The sequence below is a fragment of the Cricetulus griseus genome, chromosome 6 (genome assembly GCF_003668045.3).
Source record: "Cricetulus griseus strain 17A/GY chromosome 6, alternate assembly CriGri-PICRH-1.0, whole genome shotgun sequence".
Lineage (NCBI taxonomy): Eukaryota > Metazoa > Chordata > Mammalia > Rodentia > Cricetidae > Cricetulus > Cricetulus griseus.
Genome location: NC_048599.1, coordinates 101,836,426 through 101,856,659, shown reverse-complemented (window position 1 = coordinate 101,856,659; position 20,234 = coordinate 101,836,426). Strand labels below are relative to the sequence as shown.

Here is a 20,234-nt window from a genome sequence, read left to right as displayed (position 1 = left end):
GTGAAATATGTTGTACAGATTCCATTTGTTGAGGGCTTAATCTACTTATTAAAGGTTGTTATTTTTTAGAAATAGACAAAAATCAATGGGACATAAAGTACTCTACAGTAAAACAGGTATTTCATTAGAGAGTCATGCAGAGACTCAAAATTTTCAGCTGGATGTATGAAGCATGCCTGTAAATCCCAGCACACAGGGAATAGAGACAGGAGTTCAAAGTCTCCCTCAGCTACAGTTAGTGGTTAGCCCAAGTATTCCAAGAAAGACTCTGTCTCAAAAGAGTCAAACACAAGAAATAACAATAAGATGTAAAGGAGCTTTATGACGAAAGACTGTATTTGAAGCAGTTAGGGGACAGCAGTCCCTGGCAAATGCTGAAGGCATACACCTGAATTTTACCACTGGCTACACTCACCCAATTCACAGTAGTTCAGCATTCTTTGCAAAGAAAGCTTTTTTTTCCTTCCCCTCCTTGAGACAGAACTCAGTGTGTATCCCAAATTGACTTTGAACTTGGAACATTACTACTTCAACCTTCTGAATAATGGTTCAAATGAGCATTTCTGCCTATGATTTATGGCACTGTGGGCAGTGAGCTGTGGGTAGGTAAACTGGTGTGAAAAGCCTTTCCTGGGCCAAAGAGAGAGCTCAACTAGCATGAGGGCCCAGTTCAATACCAGAACCCATGTAAAAGTAAAAGCCAGATGTGGTAGCATGTATTTGGTGTTTTTGGTTTATTTTGTTTTTATTTTTTGAGACAGAGACTCACTATATACCCCTGGCTGTCCTGGAACATGCTATGTAGAACAGACTGGCCTCAAACTCACACAGATCTGACTGCCCCTGCTTCCCAAGTGCTGGGATTAAAAGTGTGTGCCAAATACCTGGCCTAGCAGCATCTGTCTGGAATCCCAGCACTAGGGAGACCGAGATAGGTAGATAACTGAAGCTCACGGCCAGCAGGCCTAGCCTACTTGGCAAGTTCCAGGCTAGGTGGGTGGCACCTGAAGAATGACATCCGAACTTGTGTGGCGTAAACACACACAAAACACACAAAACACACAAAACACACAAAACACACACACACACACACACACACACACACACACACACACACAAGAAGCCTTTCCTTTCCTCTCCCAGTTAATACATTAATTTGGTCCATAGCACCATCATTTTCATAAAGCAGAGCCTTTTGTGGGGGAGGGAGCAGGGGCTTTGAGGCAAGGCCTCATGTAGCCCAGGTTGGTCTTGAACCTGGCTGCGTAGCAGAGAATGACCTGGAATTCCTTCTCTGACTTCTATCTCCCAAGTACTGGTATCTTTTTGTCCTTTCCTAAGGTTAAACTGACTGTGTGTCTAGGGAATCACTGTTTGTCCCTTCACTCCACACAAGGACACACAGGGACACTAGTTATAGTACATTGTTGAGAGAGAGAGAGAGAGAGAGAGAGAGAGAGAGAGAGAGAGAGAGAATGAGAATCATCAGAAACTATCTCATACTTAATCCAATTTCTTACTGTACCATACCAAGTTTGCTTTTAAGAAGGCTTATGGAGGGGCTGGAGAGATGACTCAGCCATTAACTTGCTGCTGCCATGGAGACTTAAAATAGACTTGTAGCCCTCTTCTGGCCTCCATGGGCACTAGGCACCAACTGTATATATATAAACACATAGGCACTCACACATACATACATATTAAGAAAAAAATCTAGAAAGCTTATCAAAAGTTGTCTTTTAAAAAAGACTAAAATGGAAGGTGGATGTGGTGACTCACGCCTTTACTCCCAATCCTTGGGGGGCAGAGGCAGATGGATCTCTGGATTTGGAGCCAGCCTGGTCTATCTAGCAAGTTCCAGAATAGCCAGCCAGGACTATATAGAGAGAACCTGTCTCAAAAAAAAAAAAAAAAAAAAAAAGAAAAAAAAAGAAACAGATTGAATAAAAACAAGGTATAATGGCATATATTACAAAATGCTATAATGAAATCCATTACTCTGTATGCTAACTTAAGGAATTAAAAAGTAAAGAAAAAAGCAGGGGATGAAGCAGAAACATGTAGTGTAAGTCCCAAGAAAAAGTGAACAAGGCTATTAATAAAACGTGTGGGTGATGTTTATTTATAAAGACAGGGATGTTCAATGTATGATCTTTCGAAAGGTTATGCAAGAGCAGACTGTACTAACTATATTAAAGTGTGCCATCCTCAGGATTTTCCTCACATATCGCCAGCTCATCTTAAGGGAGGCTGGAGACAACAGGGCTGAAGACAGCTAACTGGGTCTCTATTCATAGACAGAATGTAAAGGAAAATTAAACATTTCATTTTCATTTATGTGGCTGAAAAATACAAAGGCAAGGATATATGAAACTATTCTATTGTATGCTAGTCAAAATTACTGTTTGTTAAAAACAACCTCGCCTTACAGAATCAATCTAAAGATCTATGACATATTTGATTACATCTTTATTACTTATGTTTCCAAGTTAATTTACATATAAAGTGGTGATACAACAATAAATCCAATTCATTTGCCTCAGGGACTGTGAGACTACTCTGTGTTGTGAGACCATGAAGCATCAGAACTTGTTATTCACTTTAAATTAGTTACAGAAATATAAATGCCCCAGAAACAATACACTGAGGGCTGGGATGTAACTCAGCTGGCATGTTTGATCTGATCCCTAGTATGCCATAAACTGGGTATGGTGGTGTATGCATGTAATCCCAGCACTTGTGATGCTGAAGCAACAGGATCAATTCAGGGTTATCCATGGCTACACAGTGAATCTGAGGCTAGCCTGGGCTACATGAGACTCTCTCTCAAAAAAACAGTAGGGGAAGGGAGAAGAATATACTATACATGAAGTTCAGGAACAAGTAAAACAGAATTAGAAGTTAGTGCTTATGGGAGGAGGCCAAGTGGACAGGGCAGACACATTCTCTAGAGTGAGGGTAATGGTCTCCATCTTGTCAAGGATGTGGTTAGCAAGTGGCCACATCTGTCAAACGCAAACCCTACACCTAAGAGGTTTTTTTTTTTTTTTTTTTTTTTTTTTAACTTAAAAAAGTTGTAAGAGGCTGGGTGTGGTAGAACACACCTTTAACCCCAGCATTTAGGAGGCAGAGGCAGGCAGATCTCTGTCTCTGTGAGTTTGAGGCCAGCCTGGTTTATATAGCAAGTTCCAGGTCAGCCAGGACTATATAGTGAGACCGTGTCTCAGAAAAAAGTCATAATAATACATTTAGTTAACAGTGATTGCTGAATGGTGTTAATACAGACCCTAAACTGTATCTATACATTATATATCTTACTATAAGGGGAGAGATGCATGGAGAACTTGATCTTTGGACACAATATAGAAAAATATTTTTAAGATCTGTCTAAGACTTGGGAGTCTTGTTTTGTCTTCACCCTTGTAATATTTTTGAGAAAATTAGTTCATAGGAAACTTACAACTTTCTATTATAAAATATTTAGAAGTGATAACCTTTGCTGTTTTGAATGGTTAGTGAAGCTTTTCCAGTCACACACTTGTTAAATAAACTATTATCTGCTAAACACAAGACACTGTACAAGGCAACAGGGATACAAAAGTGTTAAGATAAAGTCCCTATTTCAGAGAAAACCATTTCCAGAAGAAAACTGGAAACTGATTACCATTTTCAGTCTTCCAGAGGGCTAGGAAAGGGAAAAAGCAGAGAGAGCATCCTAAGTGGAGCTCAAGGAAGGTTCATGTTCTTCCACAAGTTTGCTTTGGACAACAGAATCAGTATTTACAAGGTAAACTAAATTTCATTCTTTACCTGGACAACCACAAGCTAATTTCCTCTACTGAAGCTGACAGTACTAGCTGGACTGATGTTATGAGAATTACATAAAGGGCTGGGGAGATGCCTCAGGAAGTAAAGTGCTTACCAGCAAGCACTCTGACATAAGTTCAGATCTCCAGAACTCAGATAAAAAGCTGAGGTGTGGTGTGAAATGCCTGTGATCCCAGTACCAGGAAGGAGACAGAGAACAAGAGGATCAGAGGATCTGTGGAGCTCACCCCATGTGAGTGAATGCACATACGTAGAAACTATGACTGTGACCTGAGACTCATAAAACCCCTTGAGATTATGACAGTTGTATCCTCCGTTAGTATCAGACATGCCTTTAACAAAAACCAGAGGAGCCATTTATTGACAGAATAACGTAGAATACTTAATTTGTTGGCATCAGCAGAATTTCAAAGAACCCCTTTAAAAATAATTTAGGAGCTGGAGAGATGGCTCAGAGGTGTTGCTCTTGCAGAGGACCTGGGTTTGGTTTTCAGCACATAGTGGCTTTCAAGCATCCCTAACTCCAGCACCAGGGGACTCAACACCATCATCTGATCTCTGCTGGCATCAGGCACACATGTGGTGCACAGACACCACACATGCAGGCAAAACACTCATAAAATAAAATTAAAAAAAAATCTAAATACAGAAAAACTACAATGAAAAAAAGACACACACACGGGGAGAAGAGAATGGGGGGTTGGGAGGCTGACGGTAGCAGAACACATGCTGAGCACATAGAAATCCTTGGGTCTAATCTTCAGCATGGGAAGAGGAGAGAGGAGGGAGGAGAGGGGGAAGAGAGACATTTAAAATGTGGGGGGGAGAAAAGCTATGAATAAAGAATTCAACCCAGGGAAGGGTTTCAGAAGCAAATAAGAAGCAAAAACCCCAGACCAAGCAAATGAATGACGATTTTGTCAGGAACTAGACTTGTGTTACAGGAAATATTAAAAGTAGTTCTTGGGGCTGGAGAGATGGCTCAGAGGTTAAGAGCACTGGTGCTCTTCCAGGGGTCCTGAGTTCAATTCCCAGCAACCACATGGTGGCTCACAACCATCTGTAATGAGATCTGGTGCCTTCTTCTGGTGTACAAGCATACATACAGGCGAAACACTGCATATATAATAAGTAAGTCTTTTAAAAAAAGTAGTTCTTCGGTGAGGAGGATAGACAAAGGGACATACTATGCTGGCAGTAACCTGAAAAACTAGAGCATGACATTAATTTGACACTAACAAAGTTCAAAGTTCAGTTAGGATTACTATTGCTATGAAGAGACACCATGACTACACCAAAACCTCTAGAAAAAGGAAGCATTTAAGAAACAGAATTTCACTTTTTTATTTAATGAAGACAACCTGGCATACTATTTTACAGGTAACTACACATAAATTTGTTTCTTGATGGGCTAGAAGGTTAATTATATGACAATTCACATTGCTGTGTAAGTGTTTAATCATAATAGGAAAAGCATATTCCATGGAAGGGTGGAATATCCAAAACAGGCAAATCTACAGATGTAAATAGATCAGTGGCTGCCTTCCCTTTGAAGTAAAGGGTGAAAGAAAGGAATTTCTTTTTGGGGTAGTAAAAATGCCCTAAAATTGACTGCCGTGGCTATAAAACTCTGGAAATTATTAAAAACTATGGAACTGAGACTGGGTGATGGTGGCACATGCCTTTAATCCCAGCACTCAGGAGGCAGAGGCAGGAGGATCTCTGTAAGTTAAAGGCCAGCCTAGTCTACAAAGAGAGTTCTAGGGCAGCCAAGGCTACACAGAGAAACCCACAGAACTGAATTGTTCATTTGAAATTATAGATCAGTAAATTTGATGAAAAAAAAAACACTTAAAATTTCCACTCTACTTTGTCTAAAGAAGCTTAATTGCAATATACATTAAAGTTAAGAGTCAGTAATAAAAATAAAGGTGACAGATGGTACAGTGTTTTCCAGTGTGCATGAAGCCCTGAGTGTGATCCCTAGCACTGCATACATACACCAGGAGCAGTGGCTCTAGCCTTTAATGCCAGCACTCAGGAGATGGAGGCAGAAGGACCAGAGTTCAAGGAAAACCTTGGCTACATATTGAGATAAAGCCAGGCTCAGGCCACATAACACACTGTTAGGGGGGAAAAAGCTACCCAGTATAGAAAAGGCCTGTGGGATGCCATATAATTATACTGTAGGACAGATATTTTATAAAAATTCATTCATGGCTGAAGCTCACAAGTTTTGGAGGTAATTTTGATGTGTCTGAAGTGGATGGAAACTTACAAACTTAAGATGATCTTATCAGCAGAAAAGATATTCTAAACCAGCTTAGCCCAAAGAAGCATTTTGATTGCCTAATTTAACTCTGTAAAGGAGAAGTAAATCTTATAGCTGGTCTCTGTAAACCTCACAGCTGGAATATTCTAACAGCACCTTGCAGTTTCCAGTGATCAAAGTAAGTTACTTTATATACTATACTAAGAATTTCATAATAGAAATAATGTAACACCAGGGGGTGTGGTTATCATGAAATAATTACACTCCTGGGAGATTACAGGCACAAGGCTGTACCCCAGGGGTGTGATTATCCCATGATAACCACATCCACTGAAATTGCCTTATTGCAAAAATAATCTCTATTCACTCGCAGGACATTATTCAATAGGTGATTTTTTTTTTTTTTAAATGGAAGGACGTTTTTAGCTTGAATCAGCAAGTGGATTGGGAAATTGGTCAGTTTATTTTTTACTACATTCAAATTCAGAATACACTGCCATTGTTTGCTTTCCTATTTGATACAACAGTGTTTTGATTTTGTTTTTGAGAAGCTTTTAAGAGTTCCTATTAGCTTTCATTAAGTGCTAGTGTTAGATTCAGGTTGGACTATGAAGGTGCTGTTAATGGAGCAACATGATTTAAAATACCTGGTCCTCTATGTTAATGTTTAATTCTTCTAAAACAATGCTCATTAAAAAATTTGAAAAGTGATTTACTTTCACGGTTGGAGATACAGATAAGTAAAAATATGGGGCAAAGTATCTTAGGCAAACCTACCAGTCAAATAAAAGTACTTTTAGCATTTTGGTCTATTTCCTTCCAGCACCTTTTCTAAATTATGTATTTCGCTCTAAGTCTGCCTAAAGATAAGGAGAAATACAAGTCTATTAATTAGGTAATTAAGTACTGTGATGTTAGAGCTCAAATCCAGGGCCTTGTACATTGTGACAAAGCCTCTACCACTGAGCTCCCATCTAATGTGTTATAACCTGTCTTTTTATTTGACCAAATGTTGCAAGCAACATCCATATTACTAAGGAATCTTCCTATCATCTTATTTATTTATTGAGACAGGGTCTTACTGTGCATCCCTGGTTGAGATCTGATTACTTCTCCCTCCTAAGTGCTGGATCAGACATGTGCGCCACCAACCCAGGTTTCTTCCTATCATTTTAATTGTTGCACAGTAAAGTATGCCCTGGTAACAATGCTCATACTTAGTCATTTAGTATCATTTTATTAGATATTTAGGCATTTTTTTGTCCTCTGACAACATGTCCATGATTATTTCTTTAGGATAAAATTTATGACCGTTATAAGTCCTACAATTTAAGCAAACAGAAGTAAGCACTATGCTGTTAACTGTTATTCTTACATACGACTTAAGCAAATGGTTCTCAACCTTGACGGTGCATCTGATATAGATCAGGACTTTAAGAATCTCACTATGTAGCTCAGTTTCTCATGGACTGGGATTAATCTATCAGGCCTGACTACACTGGGAACTTGTACTAGCTCATATAACAGTAGCACAGATGGTAAAATGTGCTGGTCTATTCTTATCTTCATTTAATCACAGAGTTCAATGCCTTCAGACAGTCCTAGTGTACGTGACATAAAGAATCAAAATTCCTATGTATTTATTTGTATTTTTCTTGTACTTATTATCTTGTCAGTCTGGAAGGGAAAACTGCAAATGGAAATTTCACTAATGTATTTCTATAAAGAATGAGGCAAGAATTAATTCAGTCTGCTACCTATTTCTCATCATGAACACAGCCTTTACAACACACTAGTGAATCCTCTTTAGCTATTCCAATTACTTTGAAATTAAGTTTAACATATAAAGGAAATATGTTAAAAATATAAAGGAAAATATTAGTGTTCAGAAGACCATCATATGACATTCAATGTGAGAGGCTCAAATTTTAAACTTCTTTTCCAATTTTAATCATACATTTAATTACATTGCCTGTAATCTTACAAATTAACCTATCGACTATTTTATTTTCCCTATATCCTTCCAGTTCTAATTGGTATGCATGTTTTATATTAGAATCATACTAACAGTTTATCTTGCCTATATCCTTAGTACTAGACTAGGCTGCAAGTGAAAATGAGAAATGCTGAAAATATGCCCCCCTTTTAAAGTTTTTTCAGGATAACTTTCATTTTCCTTCAAACTCTTCCCCTTTCCAAATAAACAAGCAACACGCAGAGAAGCACTATGCTGAGACATCAATTCTGCTTGCAACAGCTTTCCATATTCAGGTCGCAAGCATCACAAGGACTTCCCTCTGCATGCTCTCACTTAGGAGCATTCTATGATGGGACTTGGAAGCTAAAGTTAAAATATTTACTTATGTGTGCACACACATGTACACCTGAGTGTGGTGTATTTATGATCAGAAGACAGTACTGGATTCCCATGGACATGGAGTTCAGGCAATTATGAGCCACTATGTAGGTGCTGGGACCCAACTCATGTCTTTGGTAAGCACTGTGAACTGCTGAGATACCTCTCTAGCCCCAGAAAGTTACTACTTATGTAAAATATTTAAGTGATTCCTTAGGTTATTACTTTTAGCAAATATAGGCTGCAGCATGAATGGCCAACCCACTTTTTTTGAGAGCCATTTATATCTGAGTCTAATCATCTAAAGTGACCCAAGTGTATTTTTTTTGTACTTGTGGTTTATTTCTGGTCTTTTACGCTTTGGTCAAGCTTTCCCCTACACAAGGTCTGCCTTAACCTAACTGCCTTTTTCTCTTAGGTAGATTCATAAATAATCAGGTCTGTGTTCCTGATAGATTGGAAACTTGCTGTCTGGGTTTTCATGTGACATGCTAATTTAATATTTTAATTAGACTGTACAGGTAGAACATACTGTCTTCTGTAAGTTAAAAAACAAAGTTCAAAACACAAAATTTATTGGCTTATGTGGACAATACCAAAATACAGTTCCCAGATACAATTGTTTGAAAAAGTAAACAATAAACTATAGTCTTAAAAGAACTAATTTTCACCAGGCAGTGAAAATTAATTAAGGTGGTGCACTCCTTAAATCCTTGCACTCAGGAGGCAGAGTCAGGCAGATCTCTGTGAGTTTGAGGCCAGCCTGGTCTACAGAGTGAGTTCTAAGACAGCCAGAGCTGTTAATAGAGAAGCCAATAAATAAATAAATAAATGAAGAACTAATTTTCAAAGGTAGGCTTGGTAGCTCAATCTGCAATCCTAGCACTGAGGCAGGAGGACTGCCACAAGTTTAAGGCTAGCCTGGGCTATATGTACATGGCAAAACTATCTGAACACTGGCCACTATCTCAATAATTAATTTTCAAACAGAACGTGTTCTACCAAGGAGCTACACAACCATCCCTGCACACACATTAGACCATGGTTTATTTGACTCATTCCTTACTTTTAACATTTGGGTTGCTTCTAATCTTTTAACTATAAAACTAGTATTTTGTTCACTAAGCCATTCTCCCTGGCCCTGTTCTTAAGGTTCTTTTTATACATACTTTCAAAGGCCCTCTAGAAAGGCTGTTTATCTAAGTGTTTATTTTGCCATAACTCCAATACTAGGTATATACTGGCTTTAAAATATAGAAGATAAGACAACAAAGAGGAGGAAAAGTAGTTTTACAGTTACTTTTAAAAAGATGGAAATTGAAGTTATACTACTATCATTTTTTGTTTGTTTTTGAGACAGGATTTCTCTATGTGGCCTTGCCTGTCCTGGAACTCTCCATGTAGACAAGGTTAGCCTCAAACACACAAGAGACTCACCCACCTCCTGAGTTCTGAGATTAAAGGTGTGCACCACCACACCTGGGTTATCCTTATTTTTAAAACCAGGAGCTGAAACTAACGTAAGTAATGTGAATTGTTTAAGGTTATAGAATTAAGTACATTATTTCCACCATGGCCTATTTTGGGTTGGGCTTTGATTAGTGGTCTGCCTCAATGAAATATTAAGAAGGTTATAATGAATTTAAATGAAAGCTTTTCAGTTTTTTCATAAAAAGAACCAAGATGATAGATATAGTCCGAATCAAATTACATTTTCTTAAGTAGAAAGCAATATGCAGAAGGTAAATAACTTCCAAGCAAAAGCCAACTTACTGGGCTAATTTGAATGTAGCTGCCCCATAGACTCAGAGGGAGAAGCTCTATTAGGAGGTGCGGCCTTGTTGAAGTGGGTGTGGCCCTGTTGGAGAAGTGTGTCACTGTGGGAGTGGACTTTGAGGTCTCTAATGCTCACTTTATGCCTAGGTTCAGTCCACTTCCTGTTGCCTTCAGCTCAAGATGTAGCTCCTTTTCCACTAATGCTCAGCTACTCTCCACCACCAAATTTGCCTGCATGCCTCCATGTCCTGCCATGATGACAATGGACTAACCCTCTGAAACTATAAGGCACTCAATTAAATGTTTTCCTTTATAAGAGTTGTCTTGGTCATGGTTTCTTCACAGCAACAGAAGCCCTAATTAAGACACTTAACATGTTTAATATCATTTATATGTAAAAAACTCAGTTTTAGGTTTCATCTCTCAACTAAAGAGAAATGAGGTTTTCAGTCCAGCCTAGTTATACAATTCAGGAGAATCTAAATTTAAGAACCATTTCTGGGGACTTAGATGGTTCAGTGATTAAGAGCACTGTTGCTCTTCCATAGGACCCTGGTTTGATTCTCAGCACTCACATGGCAGCTCACAACTATTTGTAACTCCAGTTTGTGAGGATCTGATGCCCTCTTCTGGACTCCACAGGCACTGCAGGCACATGCTGCACAGATATACAAACTGGCACATAAAATAAATAAATAAATGAATTTTTAAAGGAAAAAACAAAAAAAGAACCATCTCTTAGGCTGGGGAGATATTTCAGAAAACAGTGTTTCCTGTGCTGGTGTGAGGCTCAGTATCCAGATCCCCAGAAGCCATGCAGGGCCAGGAATAGCAGCATTTATCTGTGGTGATATAAATGAGAAAATGCCCCCATAGGATCATGTATTTAAATACTAGGTCCCCAGTTGGTAGAACTGTCTGGGAAGGATTAGGAGGTGTGGCATTGTTGGAGGAGTGTCAAGGAGGTGGGCTTTTCTACCCCATTCCTAGTTAGCTTTCTGTCTGTCTCCTACTTGCAGATGTAAGCTCTGTTACTGCTTTGGCAGTATGCATTCCTGCCTGCTGCCATGTTCCTTGCTGTAATGGTCATGGACACTAACCCTCTGCAATTCTAAGCCAAATAAACTCTTTCTTTTATAAGTCCCCTTGGTAATGGAGTCTCTTCACAGCAATAGAAAAGCAACTAAGACACTAGTTCTCCTACCATAAGATAGAAGTGGAGGCAGGAGACTGCCTGTAAGCTCATGGGCTAGTGATCCTGGAGTATGTGGATACTAACAACAAGGATAACTTGTCTCAAACAAGGTGGAAGGCAAGGACTGGATGACACCAGAAGCTGTCCTCTGGCTTCCTCATGTGCACCCTGACATGCATTCCCCCTGGCATTCACATATTTGCATTCATATACACAAATTGTACATATACACATATTATTCACATATGCACACACATACACACCCCCCCCCCCAAAAAAAAACAAAACAAACCCACAAATTATTTCTTCTCCTAATTTCAGGCTACTAACATGTAAACAATATTTAATGTGTCTAACTTTACAATCAAAATTAGTGGGGCTGGAGAGATGGCTCACTAGTTAAGAGTATCTGTTGCCCTTCCAGAGAACCCATTTGTTTCCTAGCAACCATGTCACAAGTACCTGTGACTCCAGCTCCAGATGACCTGACACTCTCTTTTGGCCTCCTTGGCTTTCTGCATGTACATGTGCATGTAACACAAGTAATACAAATATTTTAAAAAGGACAGTAGTGGTGCATACCTTTAATCCAAGCACTCAGGAGGCAGAGGCACACTGATCGTTGTGAGTTCAAGATCAGCCTGGTCTACATAGCGTATTCCAGGTCAGCCAAAGCTGCACAGTCAGACCCTGTCTCCACACAGCTATAATCTTAGCACTCAAGAGGTAGAGAATGAGCATCAGGAGTTCAAGGCGATGGCTACATAGTGAGTTTGGGACCAGTTTGGCTTTTATGAGACCTTGTTTTAAACAAACAAACAAAAACAAAAACCACAATAAAGTTCATAGAAACTTGGCTAGAAAAGTTAAACTCTATTTTAGAGCATTCAGATAATGAAGAGTTTCCCATTTATCACCTTCTAGGGGGAGGCAGGGAAGAGAGTGGGGTGCTAGGGACTGAACCCAAGATCTCATATACACGTGACAAGCAAAGCACTCCACCAGAGTTACACCACTAGCTCTATCATCCTATTTTGGGAATGTGTCTTAATCCACAAAAACTAAACTCAAGTACAACAAAAGAGTTCAGTTTAAATAAAAATTTACTTTATCTTTCCTTGTTTGACAAAATTTTGTCTAATGCTTACCTGAGCCATCAGTAGGAACTGAACTTGCATTGATTCCAGAAAGACCAAACAAAGGACATTCTCGATCTGTGTTCACATGACCCCACTTGTGACATTTAATACACCTTACATTTCGAACCTGAAAAATAAACAGTAGTTTGGTTCTCAAATACCAACAGCCTAACATTCAACTTAGCATTTTTATTTAGGTACCCCTCTCACTCCTTTTCTTTTTCTTTCTTGAGAAAGGGCCTCACTATAGCCCTTGCTGGTCTGGAACTTGCTATGTAGATCGGGTTGGCCTTGAACTCACAGAGATCCGCCCACTTTTGCTCCTAGAGTGAATACACCACCATACCTGGCTGTTCCTTTTTAAAAAGATCTCTTGGGAAAGAGATTCTATAACTATGGTGGGTAAGTCGATACAGATACTAAACTCTTCTACTATAAATTTGCCTAAAATCCAAGGTGAATCCTATCTATGCCTCCTATAATAAAACAATACCACCCAAAAAGAAATGGTAAAATATCACAACAAATTATGTCATGGTTTAATTTTAGGTTCTCTAATTTTAATGCATTCACCTAATACCCCAACCCCCCCTACACACACACACCCTTTATACATAGATAGGCTCCCTGGTGCAGCTCAAGCTGAGCTTTCAACCTTCATGTTGGAAATCCAGGCCTGTTTCCATACCAGCTACATCTCTCCAAATTGAAGCCAGGCCCTTACAACACACTGTAAAAGTGTTTTTTGGTTTTTTTGTTTGTTTTTTACTGAGCTATTCTCTCTAGCTTTGAAGTCTCAGATTTCTTTCTTTCTTTCTTTTTTAAAGATTTTATTTATTTATTATGTATACAACATTCTGTTTGCATGTATATCTGCACACCAAAAGAGGGCACCAGATCTCATTACAGATGGTTGTGAGCCACTATGTGGTTGCTGGGAATTGAACTCAGGACCTCTGGAAGAGCAGTCAGTGCTCTTAACCTCTGAGCCATCTCTCCAGCCCCAAAGTCTCAAGATTTCTAAACGAGGGGTTAGCAAACTTATTCTATGAAATAAAAACGGTACTTTAACTTTCTTATTTTATGTTTGTGTATGTTACACCTACTCGACCCTACTGTTGTGACAGGCGACGTGTCAGAAGAGCTGCCATAGACAATGCACAGGTGACTAAGGCAATGTTTTTCACAAGGATCATTCCTGGAGTGACAATTGACTGATTCTAAATCAGTAACATTTTTAACATCTTTTCTTGACCTCGAGTTAGTGACCACATCATTATCCTTCACTAGAAAACTTGATTCTCATCTTCCATCTGTCTACTACATTTCGTGTTTTCTCCTCATTCGAATCATTTCATATAAATATAAACCAAAGTTGTTTTAGCTTAAACACGGTGATGCTAATCTTGGCTTGGCAACCTGACTACATCTGGAATCAACTAAAACCCAAGCTGGCAGACAGTCCTGTGTGGTGGTTTTAAAGAAAATGGTCCCCACAGGCTCACAGGGCATGGTGCTATTAGGAGGTGTGGCCTTGCTGGAGTAGGTGTGGTGGTGTTGGAGGAAGTGTGTCACTGGGGCAGGCTCTGAGGCTTTAGATGTTCCTTCCATTTGGCCCAATGTGGCTCACTGTCTCTTCTTGATACCCGGGGATCCAGATGTAGAACTCTCAGCTTCTCCCCCTGCACCATGCCTGCCTGTGTGCCACCATACTTCCCGCCATGATGATAATGGATTAAACTTCTGGCCTCAAAGCCAGCCCCAATTAAATGTTCTTTGTAAGAGTTGTTATGGTTATGGCATCTCTTCACAGCAACAAAACCCTACTTAAGACACTCCTGTGAGAGATTTTCTTGATCAGAATTTGAAATCTGGCCACACTTTCTGGTGACAGCCCACATAAACAGAACTCGAAGAAGGAAGCTTCACTTTTTGCCTGTTTGCTCTCTCTCACTGGCAAGCTCAAGCTCCTCTATCTATTCTGTTGCTGCTAATATTAAATCCAACTTCTTCAAGATTTCAATGTAGGCCAAAGACTACCAGCTCTGCAGGAATCCTTCTGAGACAACCAGCCTTGTGGACTGAACAGATACTGGATTCTCAGCCTTTCCATCATGAGACAGCCACTGTTGGACTGCCCAAACCAAACCCAACCACGTCCTCTAGGCTAGATCATAAACCACCCTTTAATATCTATATTCATCCTATCAGTTCTGTTCCTCTAGAGAACTCTAATACAAATACCTTTTGGAAAATAATGTAAAGATATAAGTACTAAATAAAAATTATTCTTGGAGAGTAAAATAAGTGTCACTTGCCTGAATACCAAAGGGCTGGTCTCTGATGTTCATGTCATCTTTGGCATATCTGTTAAGTACAAAAAAATGTAAGACTATGGTATTAAAAGAACAATTCAATGCCAGTTAACCTGAAAAATGTTTATTGTTCTTAAACCATTATAAAAATTCATTACTACTATAAAAATATAAAACAACCATCAATTTTTAAGTGTTTATAACAGTGGTTCTCAACCTTCCTAATGCTTCAACCCTTTAATACAGTTCCTCATATTGTGGCGATTTCCCCAACCATAAAACTATCTTCATTGCTACTTTCCAACTGCAATTTTGCTACTGTTACGAATCCTAATGTAAATACATCTGTGTTTTCAATGGTCCTTTGAAGGTGGCAACTCACAGGTTGAGAACCACTGGTCTACATAGTCTGATTGTGTAGAGTTTTAAAAAGCAAACAAGTTCTCGAATCAAGGCCAGAATGAAGCATGCTGTCTGTCTGCGGTAAGTCAGTTAGTTACTGCCCTGGTCAATGAACCAAGAGGCAGGAAGGACTGCAGACATGATACAAACATGTTTTCTCTAGTAACAAACCAGTGCTTACTTTTCTCTTGGAGCACCTTTCTGCCATTCAAACTTGTATTCCGTCTCTCCTTCTGTTTCTTCTTTCTACAAGAGTTAGTAAAAATTCTTTAATTTTCCATAAAATCGCAGTCAACCATATATCAATTCAAACAGAGAAGAGTACTTACCTCTTTGTTTTCTTGATTGTATGTTCAAAGCAGAGGGAGAAGCAGGACAAGTTAGCAATGTCAGTGGAAAAAGTCTACTACTTATTATGCTGTATTACTTAACCGTAACCTGTAAGGATCAACTAGTTTTTCTTTTATCATAAGATATAACTCCAAATGACTGAAGGATAAAATACACTAGAGTCCAGAATAGGTATCATGATTTTTAAGCATTTATGTTTTTCACGGGCAGTGAATAGACTTTCCATTTGAAAATGTATTTAGTAAGGATTACAGCTATGTGTACATTATAAAAGGATGAATATACTTCTGCAATATTGAACATTTCCCTCCCACAAAGGACATAAGCCACATTAGGAAAATATTTTGTGTTTATTCTACCATGAGATGACAGCATTTGAGCTGATATCATCACAGAGTAACATCAATGGGAAAGGCAAAGAATAACCTTTAAAATCCTGTTTGCTCTTCTCAACCTTCATACATACCCACATTAAAGCTTAAAGGAAACAAGGCAAGTACCTTTTTTAACTCCTGGTGGGGCCTCATACATGAAATTCAGGCCGTTCTTTACACGCTCATCTCCCATAAGCAATCTAAATGAAATAACGGTACAATTTTAAACAAAAGGAAGAGCATGATAGCATAACATCTCTCAAAGAATAACCCTAAAATAATGAAGATATTTTTATTAGTGATAAAGCCCAAAAAGTGCTGTCTTATTAGGAACTTGATGTAACTTTTCGGCTTCCTTCTTCCCTCTAGCTCTCCCAATGAGAAAGGAAAAAAGATGGCATGGTTACTCTTACAGAATTTTCTTAATCACTATGAAATGCTGCCGAAATAGTTTTGAAATCCTATGTGCTATCATATATTTTGGTGCCACAACCTTTTCTTTTTAAAGTGATTTTATATCTTTTCATCTTGGTTTTTCCAGACAGGGTTTCTCTGTGTAGCCATGGCTGTCCTGGAACTCACTCTGTAGACCAGACTGGCCTCCAACTCAGAGAGATCTGCCTGCCTCTGCCTCCAGACTGCTGGGATTAAAGGTGCACACCACCGCCACCACCAGCTATTTTAGTATTTTTAATTGTGTGTGTGTGTGTGTGTGTGTGTGTGTGTGTGTGTGTGAGAGAGAGAGAGAGAGAGAGAGAGAGAGAGAGAGAGAGAGCGCACGCACATGCATGTGGAGGTCAGAGGTGAAGTAGGGTGTTTTTCTCAACTATTCACCTTATTTTTAATTAATTATTATGTGTGATGTGTGTAGAAGCATGTTTGCATGCATGTAGACTGTTTTCTGCTTCTACCTCTATGTGGGTCTTACGGATTGCATTCACCTTTACTCATCTGGCCAGCCCTCCACCTTACTTTTTAGACACGGTCTCTTACTAAATCTGCGGCTCAATGATTGGACTAAATAGCTAGCTAGCAAGGGCCAGGGATCTTCCTGTTTCTATCTCTGTAGCATTGGGATCACAGGCAAGCACTAACCATCTGGCTTTTTATGTGGGGGTTTAGAATCCAAACTCAGGTCCTCTTACTTTCATGACAAACACTACAAGCTGAGCTAACTCCTAGGCCCTAAGAACCAATTTTTTCTTTTTCTGAAAACAAGGAAAAAAATTAACAAAATTCTGCAATTGGCTAATATACTGAAGGCAGAAATGACTATTACTCAAAAAATCTTAGGTAGTGACTGAAACTTCTGTTGTAGGTTCTGTGTACAGTGTGCTGCTGTTGGGTTTCTTAGGTAAAAGGCCCACAACAAACAGGATGGCTACACCAACTTAATGTTAAGTCTGTAAAATCCAAGTTAAATATTAGCAAAAGCTAAAGTGTAAGTAAGAAACGTCTTTGTATTTGGAAAAGGCAATCACAAAGGATATGCTATACATTATTGTAAGCAAATCTCAGTTTTTCTCTATTGGACTCTATACTCCCAGTTCTCCCCCCCCCCCAAAAAAACCCAAAAACCAAAAACCAAAACAAAAGGACATATAAATATATATCTTTATTGTGGAACATTATTCTTTAATTAAAAGGAATGTGTACTAATGTATGTGGTAGATTACCTTCAAAAATATGCTAAATGAAAGAAATCAGGGGCCAGTCACATGTCTCAGTGGCCAAAGCTGCCGCCACCCAAGCTTACCGGCCTGAGTTCAATCCCTGGGACCCACACAGTGAAAAGAGAGAACTGCCTCTGACTCTCACATGTGCACCAAGGTCCTCATATGCCACATACATACATACATACATACATACATACATACATACATACATATATATATAAGTAAATACACACACACACACACATATATACATATATATATATAGACATACATACATACATATTCGAGACAGGGTTTCTCTGTGTAGCTTTGGAGCCTATCCTAGCCCTCACTCTGTAGACCAGACTGGCCTCAAACTCACAGAGATCAACCTTCCTCTGCCTCCCAAGTGCAGGGATTAAAAGCATGAGCCACCACTGCCTGGCCTAAGAAAATATATTTTTAAAAATTTAAAAAATTAGCCAGTCGTGAAAGCCCTTGACACTGGGCACACACTCTGGTGCTAGTTGACACTCCTCAACTATCTCCCAAAGCCCAAGAGGCTAATGCAGTTAGCATGAAGTATGCCCGGGGCACTGCAAGCAGGGCAAGATAAAAGCTCTCCTGGTGTGGGCAAGCAAGATGGCTCAGCGGGTAAAGGTGCTTACCACCAACCCTGAGAATCTGAGTTTGTTCCTTGGGACCCACATGGAGAGACTTGACTATTGAAAGTTGCCCTCTGACCTCCACTCATGCCCCACCCACAGGCACAAACTGACTAAATAAACAAATAAATAAGTGTAACTTTTAAATGTAAAGAAAAAAAGTCACAAAAGACCATTTTATCATCTGCCTTATGAGTCCATAACTCCACAAAAATTCATAGGTATAAAATGGTGATGACTTGTGAAAGGCAGAAATAGGATAAATTAGGAAATGGGGAATGACTACTAATGAATACAGTTCCTTTTCAAGTGATGAAATGTTTTGAAATTCGATATGGTGATGGCTTAGCAACACCAAACAAATTAAAAAACCCATGTATATTGGACATTATATGTATATTAAACAGATGTGTAAATTTTGTCTTAGCACCATTTAAAAATTATAAATCAAGTACATGAAACACTGAGCTTTATTAGAAATGGAGAAATAGAAATCAAACTACAAGTCACCACCTCATACTTATCAGCATGGTTATTACTAAATGAGCTGAGATGTAACCCAGTTGGCAGAGGCAGAGTGCTGGCCTGACACAGCAAGCCCTGGGTTTGACTCCCACCATCACATACACTGGGTACAGTGGCACATGCCAGCATTTGGGAGTTCAACTTCACAGGAAGTTCAAGATCAGCTTAGGCTATGGAAAAGTTTGGTGGTTCTTTAAAAAACTAAAAAAGGATTACCTTGAGATCTAGAAGTTCTGCTCCTAAGCACATACACAAAGCAACTGAAAACAGTCTTGAACAGATATCGATATGCTAATGTTAATAGCGTGATCCAAATACCCATAAACTGATGAATGTCTCAAGTTTCCAATGTAAATGTTTCAAAAACAAATGTTTCGGAGCACAGTCTATATAACCAAAACACCACTACTCAATTAACCAAATACAAGCACATTGAAAGCAGCTAAAGGCATGTACCATCCTGGAAGAAGCTAATGGACTCTAGCCACAGCGCACAGACACCCGGCTTTTCTCTTCTAAGTGTCCTGAGTATCTTTCACTCCAGTGTATTTAAAAGAAACCTTTCTAATCAGGCTTAGTAGTTAACATGCAGAGCTTATTATTTCTGCAAGCTGTCTCATGTGGGACTTGCTAACAGTCTGGATGACTCAATGAAGCTGTGTTTTATGTAAAGAATAGGTAAATTTGGAAAAGGTGACCATGTATAATTATGGCAGAGAAGCTGACTCAATATTGCAAATGATTATACTAAAAACACTGAAAAGGTGGCACTTACCTGTTATCATACGACTCTTGTTCTTTAAGGTACTGTTGCATTAGTTCTTCTTGTTTCTTTTTATCATATGATATTTTCTGTTCTGCCATCCATACCTATATTAGTGAAACAAAATATAATTTAACAACTGAATTAAATAAGAAGTCTGTTTTGTGTGTATATACATTCGTGTCTGCATGTATGTACTATGTGCCTGTGAGTATGGAGTACAGGGTTTAAAACAAATTATCTTCCCCAGTCACTTTCCACTTGACTTATTGTAACAGGGTCTCACTGAACCCAGAGTTCAACAATTATACTAGTATAGCTACCAACTTGCATGAAGATCTCCTGTCTCCATCCCGAAGGTGAAGATCACAAATGGGCCACTATTATTTTATGTGGGTACTGGGAAACCAAATTCTAACCTCACACTTGTGCATCAAGCACTTTATCCACTAAGCCATCTTGATAGTCCTGGAAGCTCCATTGTCTTCTATAATCAACCACACATGGTTAGCCAGGCATGCTGGTGCATGTCTGCAATCCCAGAACTCAGGAGGCTGAGGTAGGACTACTAAGAGTTCCAGGCCAGCCAGAGCTACACAGTGAGATCTTGTCTGAAAA

At 39.1% G+C, this 20,234-nt stretch overlaps 1 protein-coding gene across 1 annotated transcript in view; it reads right to left on the bottom strand.

Annotated features, from left to right (window-relative positions):
* Nucleotides 1–20,234, bottom strand: part of Cir1 (corepressor interacting with RBPJ, CIR1) — a 28,656-nt gene that overhangs the window by 6,859 nt on the left and 1,563 nt on the right. The window contains exons 2-7 of the mRNA XM_027420171.2: nt 19,629–19,723; nt 16,135–16,208; nt 15,613–15,623; nt 15,465–15,529; nt 14,885–14,933; nt 12,576–12,693 (exon numbers count right to left, since the gene is read on the bottom strand). Of these exons, the coding sequence (XP_027275972.1) occupies nt 12,576–12,693; nt 14,885–14,933; nt 15,465–15,529; nt 15,613–15,623; nt 16,135–16,208; nt 19,629–19,723 (412 nt within the window). The remainder of the gene's footprint in view (nt 1–12,575; nt 12,694–14,884; nt 14,934–15,464; nt 15,530–15,612; nt 15,624–16,134; nt 16,209–19,628; nt 19,724–20,234) is intronic.